The sequence below is a fragment of the Antechinus flavipes genome, chromosome 1, assembly GCF_016432865.1.
Source record: "Antechinus flavipes isolate AdamAnt ecotype Samford, QLD, Australia chromosome 1, AdamAnt_v2, whole genome shotgun sequence".
Taxonomy (NCBI): Eukaryota; Metazoa; Chordata; class Mammalia; order Dasyuromorphia; family Dasyuridae; genus Antechinus; species Antechinus flavipes.
The window spans coordinates 265,071,055-265,084,901 of NC_067398.1; the positions used below are offsets into that span (position 1 = coordinate 265,071,055).

General features: G+C 30.8%; 1 protein-coding gene across 6 annotated transcripts in view; it reads right to left on the reverse strand.

Moving 5' to 3' along the window:
- Window positions 1-254: 254 nt before the first annotated feature.
- CCP110 (centriolar coiled-coil protein 110) overlaps window positions 255-13,847 on the reverse strand; it is a 29,387-nt gene continuing 15,794 nt past the window's right edge. For 5 of the 6 annotated variants that reach the window (XM_052001733.1, XM_052001710.1, XM_052001695.1 and 2 more), the window contains 10 exons: window positions 11,137-11,314; window positions 10,381-10,520; window positions 10,044-10,160; window positions 9,537-9,638; window positions 8,526-8,642; window positions 7,014-7,087; window positions 6,364-6,426; window positions 5,481-5,540; window positions 4,838-4,923; window positions 255-2,258 (listed from right to left, as the gene is read on the reverse strand). In XM_052001733.1, the coding sequence (XP_051857693.1) occupies window positions 2,206-2,258; window positions 4,838-4,923; window positions 5,481-5,540; window positions 6,364-6,426; window positions 7,014-7,087; window positions 8,526-8,642; window positions 9,537-9,638; window positions 10,044-10,160; window positions 10,381-10,520; window positions 11,137-11,314 (990 nt within the window). In that variant the 3' untranslated portion in view covers window positions 255-2,205. The remainder of the gene's footprint in view (window positions 2,259-4,837; window positions 4,924-5,480; window positions 5,541-6,363; window positions 6,427-7,013; window positions 7,088-8,525; window positions 8,643-9,536; window positions 9,639-10,043; window positions 10,161-10,380; window positions 10,521-11,136; window positions 11,315-13,847) is intronic. The other variant, XM_052001727.1, reaches the window with a different exon arrangement.

Genomic DNA, 13,847 nt, shown 5'->3' on the forward strand with positions numbered 1-13,847 from the left:
GAAAAAAAAATTGGAACTCAAGGTTTTGCAAAGATGAATGTTGAAAACTATCTTTGAATGTATTTGGAAAAAAAAACTGGTTTTTTTAAAGTATGCTTTTTATTGGATACTTAATTCTAACTTTTAAAATGTTGTATTTAAATTTTGAAGATTTGAAAAGTTTTGACAAATTTAAGTCTTTACAATAACTTCTTAAAGAGGCATCTCCTTTTCTCACCCCTCCCCCCAATAATAATTAAAAAACAAACTAGAGCTTTAAAGATGAAAAGTTTATTTTGCTGCTTGCCTAGAAGCAAAGCTGATGAAAATTACTATAAGTACAAAAATAAATATAATTTAAATCAATGGGCATTCCACTCAAAATTAAAAAAAAAAAAAAACACAATAAAAAATAGTATACATAAATAAAAATCCATCCAAAGCACAAAAAGGTATCTGGCACATTTTAAGAGAAAAATAGTTGGAAAACAAAATTTATAGATGACATTAACACACAAACCTTTTAAATGTAAAAGATAATCAAGATTTTCTATTTTATTCTAAGACTACTTAAGTTTCTCTAAAACATATTGCTTATTTTGCTAATTAGCACTGCTGCACACAAAACAATGAGTCTAACTTTATCAGTGGAGAGAACCTAGAGTAATAAGTAAGCAAATATCCTGAGGTTTTGATTTTTAAAAAACAAGGTTTGCCACATTTAAATAGTAAACAATTTGATATGTTTCACTTATTAATAAGAAATCTAACTAGGGCATTTTGCTGGCTCTCCTATAATTTTCTGGTTCACTCAGGCAATAAATTATGTAAAAATACCAAGAACAATAATCAAGTTTATTCCCAGAGTAATTGTTTTTTGTCTATAGTTGGAGACAAAAGTGATTTTTAAATGGAGCAGAAAATTGGAAAAAATCAGCTTTCACTTAAAGTAGACTCTGCAAATTGGAGAAAACCAGCTTTCACTTAAAAGTAGACTCTGCTTTACAAAATTACCAGTATCTTCTCTAAAATTCAACATCATCTCTCTTTACAATTCTTGTTTGAAAAATTAAAGGTCTACGTTTACATGAGAGAAACATAAATCCTTCTTTAAGATTCCAAAATATCTTAATAAAGAATGAATGAAATTCTTTCTAAAAAAAATTAGGTTTTCTTGGTTCCTGCTATATAGGGTAATGTTTTTAATTTCACTTGTATGTGCATATAAAAACACAGTTATTAATGTGTACATATAATAATGCATGTATTTGTGTATATACATACATATATATACACAATTCATGCATTACAAATAAATTACTATTTGAAAATTTAGATTTATTAGATACAGTTCTTTAATTCTCTTCCTAAATTAAGCATCCTAGAAAAAAGCAGAATGTCATAAAGGAGCAAAACTACTGGGGAAAAAATTCTTCTGCCCAAATAGAAAGCATAATTGCATGCAAAAACCTGTAGGATTTTTTTTTTTTTAACTACAGTGGATTTAGTGCATTCCTAAATATGATATATTCAAGAAGATGTGCTGTCTTCTCAACAAATTCTCTCTCCATTAAAGGAAGTGACAATCCTATGAAAATGATTTAACAAGTATTAGGAACATATGGCATACAGGTACTGAGAAGAATAATAAATATATGACCAAAAACGATATTCTAAACTTTCATTCCATGTTAATTTTCATCCAATTTATGCTCCGTAAACCAGAGTTCCAGTTTATGTAAATATCTGTTAGTCTTTAGTAAAATTTACAAATTGGTATTCAACTCCACTGAGTCTGATGAAAAATTTTTTTAAAAGTTAAAAAACCAACAAAATATGATTCTCCCCTGAAACTATATATATCATGAAATTGTTTTACCAAATACAATAACTTTCTTATTCTGGACTGATGAACATTTTGTCACATCTTTTCAATCTTCTTTCACAAAAACAGTTTAAATATCCTTAAAATTTGGAAAATATACATCTTTTACAAGCCTCTACATGTAAATATAAAAATTGTGACTATATAGTTAAAGCACAGACTTGACATTTTTTTCTGTCTTTCCCCCATCTAAACCTATTATTACTGGAAAAAAAAATGGATTTAAAGTAGGATTCTTCTGCACTACTAAATAATCCTCAACCTTCCACTTTACTTTCTTGGGCACAATAATGTACATAAGCTTGACCACACATTGTTTTAGCCTAATGAATGTTGTCTTCTTAAATTGTCGCAACATTTGGCTGCTTTCTTTGGGTTTTTCCTGCATATGCTCCTGAAAATAAAATAAAATTAGTTACTTTTTCTATACATTTTTATTTTTTGAATTTATATTGTGTATCATGAACTATCAGATTAGATATAAATAATTATAAAGATCCTTTAACAGTATTTTGAGAACTTAGAAGATGGGGAGAATAAGCCTGTCATAATAATTGGGAGTTAAACATGCAGTCAGGAAGATCTGAGTCCAAATCCCTCCTCTGACATTTAACAGCTTTGTGATTACGGCAACTTCTAAATCTCAGGTAATTCTCTGGGACTAGAAGTTATCTGTGGCTTTCAATCCACATGCATGGAGGGAATTTTCCTAATGCGAGCTCCCATAGGTCATTGATATGTATAAAAAAATGATTTCAATTTGAATGAAGATCATTAATGAGCCTCTCTAAGCTTCATAACTTTTACTATAAAACTTAGATTTTCCATTTGAGATTGCAATTTCTGCTATTTTATGAATATATGATAAATGCAATATAACACACATAAAAATATAAAAAAGAAAGCATATATTCTCCATGCAGATCACATCAGCATGAATTAAAATTAGAATAAACTATATATTTTGGGAAATAAAAGTTATAAATTGGGAAAGGTGATCTTTTAAAGACAACTATATTTATCCCAGCTTAAATAAATTCATAGATCATATATGAATCAAAAGTCATACTCTAATGATATTGTTTATAAAACAGGATACTGAAAACAAATAAGGAAAACAATTAAATTAATTTTAGTATATGATCATATACATGTTAATTTTATATTTTAAGGGTAAAACTCATCTGTAATTTGGTCATCATATAAATCTATATGATTATAAATACTTTACGATAGATAATAAGCCCAATGATTGACTATATATATATATACACACACACATATATATACAAAAATATATATGCATATGTATACATATGTATATCTATGTCAAACTATATACTGTTGAGTATTGACTGATATGTACTTAAGTAATTAGGTGACATTAAGTGCAGATCATAAAAATATGATGAATCAAAAGTGACTCAAACATTTGAAAATGAAATGAGAGGGAAGATATAACAGGAAAAAATTCATTCTAGTCAACTGGAATAATATGATTTTTTAAAAAACATACAAATTATATAGAGCAATCTGGAAATATCTAGAAATCTTCCAGTACTTATTTCCCTATTTGATAAACTCTAAATGGCCAGAAATTAATCAAAGTTTTTGCCTCTTAGATCCTGGAAAGAGCTATAATGTTTTAGAGATTTCAGCTAGTGCCGAGGCCTTTAAAAAACATCAGAAGCTGCATTAGTCATTTGATGAAATTTTTCCTGAGGCTGGACAGCATTTATACTACTAGATTCTGAAAGCACTTCAGAGTAAAGTTATATTCAATACGTAATTCCCTTAAAGTACCCTCACTTAGTATGTCATAAAATTGTAAACACCTGTTTTATAGTGGATTATTCTACACATGAACTATTTAAGAGTTGTACTCACAAAATAGGGCCCAATAAAGTCAGCAGGCCTGGCTTCCAGGCTTGACTCAGATGCAAACTTAACAGTATGACTTTGGACATGTCTCTCAGTTTCTTCATCTGAAGAATGAGAGTGGGACTAGATGTTTTCTCTAATATAATATTTTATGTTCAGTTTTATATTTATAAGGTTGGCATTCATCTCACAAAACTATAACTTTCAAAATATGTAACTAATAATGTAACATGAAAAAATCCTTACATTGCTCATTTTTTAACTCTGATAATATATTTTATTTCTAAGTAATGAAAATTCTGTGACTGTTAAATTTGTTAGAGCATTAGTATTTATCTAAAGATTTATTCCATATTAAGTTAGAATTAACTTTTTTATGTTAATAAAGATATTTTCAGTAGTAACAATTTTAGTGAATAGTTCCCAAATATTTTGTTAGTAAAAAACTAAATATTTAACAAAAATACATTTAGATATATTTGAATATTGTTTTTATTTTCTTGCCACCATTTCAAAAATAAAGTTTTAAAACAAGCCCCCTATAATAAACTTGAGAATAATAATTTCTATTTTGTATAGGCAAGAAAGCCTATACAAAAATCTCTCAAATGACCTTACAAGTTGGGAGAGCTGGGGAGAGAACAAATAATTTTCTTATTTGTAGTTAGTTACCATACTGTACTACCAAACTGTAAAGTCATATACTTTCCTACAGAAAAACAAGAGACATGCAATAGAGGTAGGACGGCATAGGCACAACGCTGCCAATTGTATTCATTTTTTAAAAGAGGCAATGTAATTCATATTTCATACTTTTTTCTGAACTGCAAAGTTTACGTGTAGTGCATGGCTAGACATGTTTCTAGAAGCCAAGATTATAATCATCTATTTCTTTAATTCTCTACCACTCCTCTCAACCCCACTAAATTATAAACATATTCCTTTTATGAGGAATGGTTTAATATACATACCAGAGTTATAGTGGCAAGAAAAAGAAAACAATATATTCCAATTAAATGACCTAGCTTTGAGCATCTTACTCACTTTTTCTTTTTCAATTAAATGAGATTTAGAAACTCATTTTCTACACACCTGAAACACGCATTCTGTTACGCATTCTGTTGTCTGAGGACTTCTCTCTACTTTGCTCAACCCCCTTCACTGATGTCTTAGGGGTTCTAATTAAATATAGAAAAGTTAATAAGCCACACATTAAAGTCTAAATTTACAAAAAAAACAAGCATCATACTATTCAGTAGGAATAGCTGAAAAAGGAACATAGTAGCAGTTAGAAATCCATTAGGAAGCTACACTTGTTCCCAATTGGAGAATATAATGCACATTTCACATAGCAATTGTTTATTCCTCATTATTTTGATTATGCTCACCTATTCCCCTACCTAGTCTTAATGCTTTTTATGTAACTAGTATTTCATTGTTCTAAATGAAACTAAAACTGCATGAAGTAAATGCAAAAAACATGGCAAAACATGATGATAATGAAAACACAATACACAACAGTATGCCCAATTTGCATTCAAATTGCCTTCTAGGCTAAAAAGAAATCTGAGAAAATTTAAACATATATATAAACATACAAACAAACCAAAAAAAGTGATGAAGTTTAAAAGTATTTGCAACATTTATCATGAATATGTTGAAAATAATTTCCTCTCAAAGTTGTCTTTTATTTTAAATATTTTCAAATATAAACAAATGTATATAGTGTTCTTACCCTTGTCTACAAAGTGGCCTATGAATAGGAGCATTCTGTCCTTGATTTGGTTGAAGTACTCTGTCAACAAAGAAAATTAGTTTATTAAAAATTAATTAAACTTGGTTTTTTTACGTCATCTTTCAAATGCCAGGTTTCTTCAAGGAAAATACTACATTAGTAGCTAATTGTATAAAAAGTTTCCCAAACAGATTTTACTAAATTTATAAATGGGAAGCACCTGTGTCAAATATGACAGTATTTAGCTAATAATACAATAGGCTTATAGAAAACTGCATGATGAAAAAGAATGCTGCCTAAAATTAGCATTAATCCCTTGTTCTTCTAGGTCACTAACAGTGTTTAAAAAAAAAAAAAGCTAAATATTCTCAAAATTGATACAATATGTTATTCTCATATTACAATAAGGGAAAATAAATTAGAAACTTTAAATGACTTTCCCAAAATAGTAAAAAAAAAAAAAAAAAAAAAAGGCCATATGTGAGCAAGTCTGAATTTTGGACTTAAGTCATTAACATAGCTGACTAAAATTTCTACCAGAAGCAGCATTTCCCATGGATATCCTGATTTTATGTTCGTCTACTAGTTCTGTTTGGTAGCCATGAATATATGATGCTATCCTTATGTAATTCTCAAGTCTATAATACTTTTATGTCAACAGGTAATATTTTGTTAAATGAAGGCCAAAAGACTCTAAGAAGGAAGTAGCAAGAACAGGAAGGAAGAAAAAGAGAAAAAAAGAAAGAGAGAAAAAAGGGAAAAAAAGGAACGAAGGGAGAAAAAGAAAGAAAAGAAAGCAGGCATAAGATTTAAGTAGAAAATGATTCCTTCTCACTGGAGAAAAATAACTTCTTATAGTATAGTTTCAGTTACTTTTATTCACCTTGTTTCAGAAGGCTTTTGTCTGATAAGAATTTTCTTATTTGGCATTCCCATTTCAGCAGCCCTAAAGAAGAAAATTAGGACATAAAAGTATATTTGAAGAAAAAAATAAATGTCACAGATAAAGTACAATACTTCAGGCCAAAACTATGAAACCTGAAGATATATTCTTTTTGTAACCGAAAAATGTTAAAAAGCAATTAGTAAGATCTTCTATATCCATTTTCCCAAACAGAGTCTTTTCTCACTAACACTTTAAATTCTGAAACATCACAAGTAGAATGTGTCTAAAAGCTAAGACATGCAATGTAGGGATCAAGAACTCGCATACTAAGCTGATACTAAATACTAATAGTATTCTGTTCTGTTCTCCCAATTAGCTGAATATATAAAAATCACAAGGCAAAGAAAAGAAATCTCAAACATTAGGCAGAAATAAATATAGTTCATATAAAGATGGATTCAGATTTCACAATATTATTTTAATTGATATGCTTTCTATGAATGAAAATTACTTTAGTCAATTAAAGAAAACTATTGGTCCTTAATTCCTTATGTAGAAAGAACAAAGGGAAATAATGGAGTACCAAAAGTAAAGAATGAATCACTCAGGTAAAAGGAAAAAAAGATAGAGATTATGTTGATACTTACTTCATGTACTTCTTCCTATCCAGAGATTTCTGTGTTGCAGCTGAAAGGGATGCTCGTGGATTCTTCATTTTATCCTTTACATGGAAAAAAAAAAAAAAAAAAGAATGTGTGTGTGTGTGTGTGTGTATGTGTGTTAGAACTAATTGAGCATCTGTGCTACTATATATATCTAGGGGTCTATCAATTTTCATTAAAAATTGAAATTTTTTTAATGATGAATGTTGGAGGGGATGCGGGAAAACTGGGACACTAATGCATTTTTGGTGGAGTTGTGAACGAATCCAACCATTCTGGAGAGCAATCTGGAATTATACCCAAAAAGTTATCAAACTGTGCATACCCTTTGACCCAGCAGTGTTTCTATTGGGCTTATATCCCAAAGAAATACTAAAGAAGGGAAAGGGACCTGTATGTGCCAAAATGTTTGTAGCAACCCTATTTGTAGTGGCTAGAAACTGGAAAATGAATGGATGCCCATCAATTGGAGAATGGCTGGGTAAATTGTGGTATATGAATGTTATGGAATATTATTGTTCTGTAAGAAATGACCAGCAGGATGAATATAGAGAAGACTGGCGAGACTTACATGAACTGATGCTAAGTGAAATGAGCAGAACTAGGAGATCATTATACACTTCAACAACAATATTGTATGAGGACATATTTTGATGGAAGTGGATTTCTTTGACAAAGAGACCTGAGTTTCAATTGATAAATGACGGACAGAAGCAGCTACACCCAAAGAAAGAACACTGGGAAACGAATGTGAACTATCTGCATTTTTGTTTTTCTTCCTGGGTTATTTATACCTTCTGAATCCAATTCTCCCTGTGCAACAAGAGAACTGTTCGGTTCTGCAAACATATATTGTATCTAGCATATACTGCAACATATCCAACATATATAGGACTGTTTGCCATCTAGGGGAGGGGGTGGAGGGAGGGAGGGGAAAAATCGGAACAGAAGTGAGTGCAAGGGATAATGTTGTAAAAAAAATTACCCTGGCATGGATTCTGTCAATATAAAGTAATTATTAAATAAAAATTTTTTTTAAAAATTGAAATTTTTTAAAAATAGAATTTATAAATTATAGAATTATAGAATATATTATAGAGGTTTGTGATTTATGAAATTTTTTGAAAAAATTTTAAATATAATTTATAATTGCCTCACATAATCATTCTTGGGAATTAATTTCATGGCTAACTTATTTTGGTAAATGATTTTTAAAGTTTTTACTTTCCACATTCACACTACAAAAATTATATCACATTTTTATTTATCTCTTAAATAAAACCTCTCAAAATCAAGTTAAAGATCTTCCCAATCCTGATATATGAGAGGGTTATACTGTGTATTCCTTTGAATCTCTAAAATTACCAATGTAACTGGTATTCTTGACTGCAACCTATGCCTGAAAACCTTTGACAACAGCTTAGATCCTATTCAATGGGAAATGAAGTAATGTTAAAAGCCAGTGATTTGATTAGTATTACATTGTATTAAACGTACCATTTGTCTAAGCATTTTTTCTTTACGCACTTCTCGATCATGATGTAAAATGGACATTCTTTCTGTTGCATCCATTATGAAGAATATGTCATGAATATCAAATAAGGCAGCTCGAAGCTATTTTTGAAACAAAAAAGAAAAAAAATGTACTTTCTATATTAAAAAATCAAGCTAAACAATAACTTAGTAGCTTGTGTTTTAAGAACATTTTAAAACTTTCCCAATATTAGTAATAAAAATTCTTCATTCACAGAAATGGGACATAAAAAGATGTTGAAGTGAAATAAATTCTAACTTATTTAACTAAGTAAATTTCAGAAAAATAAGCAAAATACAAAGTAACTTTCCTAGGCCAATAATTGATTCCAAAAAAACATATGTTACAAACGCTTAAAAGAACTAAGTTTTAAGTATGAGTTGCATTCTTGGCAGCTAGAATTTAGATTATAAAAGCTAAAGAGATCTGAGACTACATAAATCTTTATAAAGATCAGACTTAATTCCCATGCTCCACAATTTTCCTCTTTCTCCACTCCTGAAATGTGTAGTGGTTTTGGTTTTGGTTTTTAAATGCTTGGCAAGCAGGATGACATAATCAGTATCTAACCAGGTATAGGGGATCAGGAAGAAAAGGAAAAAATAGATGAAATCCCCCTTTGTGGTCATTCTCCTGCTATCTAACTTCACACCTCTGTTCTCTACATTCTCTCAGTATTTATCAACTCTCTCCTTTCATTCGGGAGCAGGAGTTTCACAGAAGATTGGGAAACAGCAAAGATTCCTGTGTGGCTGCCCCATGGTCCAAGTATTAAAAAAATCAAGCATGCTGCTTTATATTCTCAACAATTTGAGGAAAGCCAGGAGTTGGACTTTCTGGAATCTGCTGCTGTAAGATTTTGCCACATGGCTGTAAGGTCTGACTATAACATATTAACCAACAGCCCCAAACAGGGAGACGTGATGTAAGATATACTTAGAAATCATACCTAACACATGCACACAAACAATTACCTGAGCTAGCACTCTCTCTTGGAGAGAAGCATCTTGTGCTGAAACAGATCCTCTTTTTAGTGGAGCTTCTGATTGAAAACTTCTTATGAACTCCATAGTATCCTGTAAAAATTGAAGCAATTCTCAAAAAGGTATCTTTATGAATATTCATAGGATTTTTGAAGTCTCCCTTCTTTTCCTATTCCTTTCATATATAATATTTAAATCATTTAGGTTTCACTTTGTCATATGAAGAATTATACCTTGATTTGCCCCAAATTTGTCAAGAAAACTACTATTACAGGTCAATCTTGAATAATGATAAACAACAAAATGCACCAACTAATGTTAGGATGAACAATCAATGTCTTAGCAACACACAAATAGTTGCCTATATTACTTCATAAATTATTTCATCTGAGTTTTAATCTTATTTTCCAACTTGCAGTTGTCAATTAAAAAAAAGGGGAAAAGGAAGCAAAAGAGAAAACTACTTAATAAAAAAAAAAATCAGACCAATGCTCTTACTTTTACTGTTTGCCGGAGATGTTTCACTTTTTCCGTCTGTAGGAGCCTACGAGTAAGAAATCCTTTTGCCACTGCAGTTATTTTATCAAATTTTGCTTGTACTTCTAGACTAAAAACCTTTAAGAAATAAGGACAAAGTTTTAAAGATTTTATATTATAAAATTGTTTCTTGGCTTGTAATGAAGTACTAAAACAACTTCCTTTTTTTACATTTTAAATAGTTTTAAAATAATTTTAAATCTCTAAAATAATAATATCAAAGTATTCATGTTCATTTGCAGAGCCTGACAGAATAATATAGTTTAAATACACATATACATAATAAAATTTTACTAACCTGAGACCATCTAGGTTTGCCCCTTCCAAGCGGTCTTGTTACTGGGATTTTAGGTAAACTATTAGTTGATGATCCCCAGAGGTAGAATGGTACTTCACTTGCAGAACCAAAGCTATGTTGTAGAGCAGAATTTGTAAAACCTAGAGAAAACGTAAAAAATGTAAACTATATTCAATACTCCATAAGCTGTACACATTAACAAGCACCAATCTGTATAGATTATTGTGAGTAATAATCACACTTGCTGTATAAGCTTTGCTCTTGCCAAGAATAATAGCTCTCTAAATCTTGAGCCATGTATAGGGTTTTTATTTTACTTCACATTTAAGTTAACTTAAATGTGTTGTTCCATTTGCAACAGATGGAAATTTAAACTAGGCACACATACAAATAACAGCATCCCTTGAAAATAAAAGGTGATAAAGCAATCCCAGGGGCCAGGGAATTAGCTATAGTGTAAGAGCACTCTGAAGATGACAAATTTTATTTTTATTTGCCATATGTCACCTGCCACATGAATGAACAAGGATGGGATACTTCCCTCACTAAAGTGATTACTCTTCATTCAAACACCTGCTTAGAAAGACCTGGGCTGTTGCCAGCATTTCATTTCTCACTGGTTACCAAGCAGTTGGCAGATGGAGGTAATCTGGGAAAACTATCATCTAATAATATTTCTTGAAGACCTGTCTACCACTTTCTGTATTGAGTAAAGTAGGACAATTTTAAAGAAAGGAAAGCGTTTTAAATATTTACCGGAACTATTTGAATTTGCAATATGGAGAGTGTCCACTTGCGATAGCATTGTTTCTAATATGCCACTATCACTTATTTTTCTCCATTCTAATTCCACTGCATTGTTAAGGTTCACTTCAGGTGCTTCTGCTGTAATATCCTTCTTCTCTTTTAGCATTCTCTCCTGCTCTTCTATTTCCTGTAGATTAAAGGTCTATTACAATATGTCATCTCTCATGTTCAAACATTTCCTTTATAAATTAATCAATCTATTCATACAATAAAATCTACTTTTTCTGATACAGATTTGACAACTTCAGTGTATTTAAATTGAATCCAACAAGCATTTATTAGGCACTTATGTTTAAAGCACTGTTCTAGGAGTTGGGGATACAAAGGCAAAAACCATTCATCTAAAAACCTTACATTATTTTGGAGCTATTTGGAGGGAAATTTTTTTTTTAAAGTATACAGACAAATAAATACAAAGTCATTTGAGTAAAAAAAAAAGTATTAGAAAGTAGGTATGAAGAGGAAGAATCAGGAAAAGCTTCTTTGGGAGTGATACCTAAGCTGAACCTTGAAAGAAAATTAAAACTCTAAGAAATGGAGATGAGAAGGCAATACAAATCTGCTAGTGCAGATTTATTGAGATAGAATGTTGAGGAGAGAAAAGAGTCAAATCCATAAAAGCAAGTAACATGAAATAAGGTTAGAAAGGTAGGCTGAAGCCAGGATGTGGTAGATTTCAATTTCCAGGAGGCAAGACTTTTATTTTTTCCTAAAAGGAACAGGGAAAAATTGAATGGTTTGGAATAAGGCAGTGTATAGTCATACTTGTCCCTTGGAAAATTATCTTAGTAATTGTGTGGACTGGAGAGAAAAAACACTCGAAGCAAAGAATTTTGTTAAGAAGCTATTATAATTGGGGTAGCTAGTTGATGCAGTGAATAGAGCACCAGCCCTCAATTCAGAAGGATCTAAGTTCAAATCTGGTCTCAGACACTTAACACTTCCAGCTGTGTGACCTGGGCAAGACACTTAACCTCAATTGCCTCAGCAAAAAAAAACAAAATAAAATGAAAAAAAAAAAAGCTATTATAATTGTCTAAGTGAGAGGAAACGAGAGCATGAACTTCAACGGTAGATACACAGATGGATATTTGAAAAAGACTTCAAGAGATGATGGGAAGTACAACTGCTTATATGCATTCTTTCGTTTATTTAAAAATAAAATAAATAAAAACAAAAACAAAACTCTCATAACAAACATGTGTAGTCAAGCAAAACAAATTCTCAAATGGCTTTGTCCAAAAATTTATGTCTCATTTTAGATTTCAAGGTGAGGAAGTAGAACTGACAGACTTAGCAAGTAATTACACATTTGGGAAAGGAAGAGAGTGACAAAGCAAGAGGATATAACCTATAGAAAAAAAGAAGGATAAGCAGGAATAACTGGTGATGCCCCCAAGAGAAATAAGGAAATTTGGAGGATTTTATGGGGAATTGTTGAGTTCTCTTTTGGAAATAATGAATTTGAAATATTGATGAGTGAAAATGTTCAGAAACCAGTTCGAGATACAGCACCTGAATTAAGGAAGAGATTGGGGATATATATATGTTAGATTTAAGAATTGTCTACTCAGTTGGACTGGCCACATTATTTGAATATGAAATGTACTCTTGCCAAAAAGACTATCTTATGGAGAACACACGCAGGATAAGTGCTCACAAAATGGTCAGATAAAGAGATATAAAGACACTCTCAAAATTTTTCTTAAGAATTTTAGAATTATTTGTATGGCATGAGAGATGCTGGCACAGGATCACCCAGCATGGCATGCCTTCATCAGAGAAGGTGATATGCTTTATGAACAAAACAGAATTGAATTAGCTCAAAAGAATTGCAAGATGTAGAAAGTTAGAGAATCCACCCCAAATGTTCATAGGAACTATATATGCCTGACCTGTGGCAGGGCATTCTGAACTCATAATGGTCTGATCAGACAGAGTCAGGTATACTAACCTGACTCTAATATAGTCATTTTGGTCATTTTATAGTTACATATTTTATAGTCATTTATGTCATTTTGGTCCTCTTTGAGAATGAAAAGCAATAACCAATGAAAGTTGCCTGAATAGATTAAAAAAAAATTTGACCTATGGAAAGGATGACTTTTATATAGTTTTTAGAATTACTTTTTGGAATTTTTTAAAGAGTTGTTTTAGAACTAAAACAATACATTACTTTGTATTGATCATTTTCTTTTATGTTAACTATGCTTCTTGGATAATGAACACAGTCAAGAGATCTAGACCAAAAACTCTAGTAGCCTACTTGCATAAAATAGAGAAAGAGAAGGTCAGTGAATTGGGTTTGCAACTAAAAATGCTAGAAAAGGAACAAATTAAAAACCCCCAGTCAAACACTAAACTTGAAATTCTAAAAATAAAAGGAGAGATCAATAAAATTGAAAGTAAAAAAACTATTGAATTAATTAATAAAACTAAGAGTTGGTTCTATGAAAAAAACAACAAAATAGGCAAACCCTTAATAAATCTGATTAAAAAAAGGAAAGAGGAAAACCAAAAATTCTAGTAGTTTATTCTCTACTAGCAGAGGCTTTGGCATCCCAGGATCACTTCTATATCACACTGAAATTTCAGAACCAGGGACTTTCCTTATTTAATAGTGGCAGAAATAAAGGTCTAGAGTAAGCATTATGCAAACT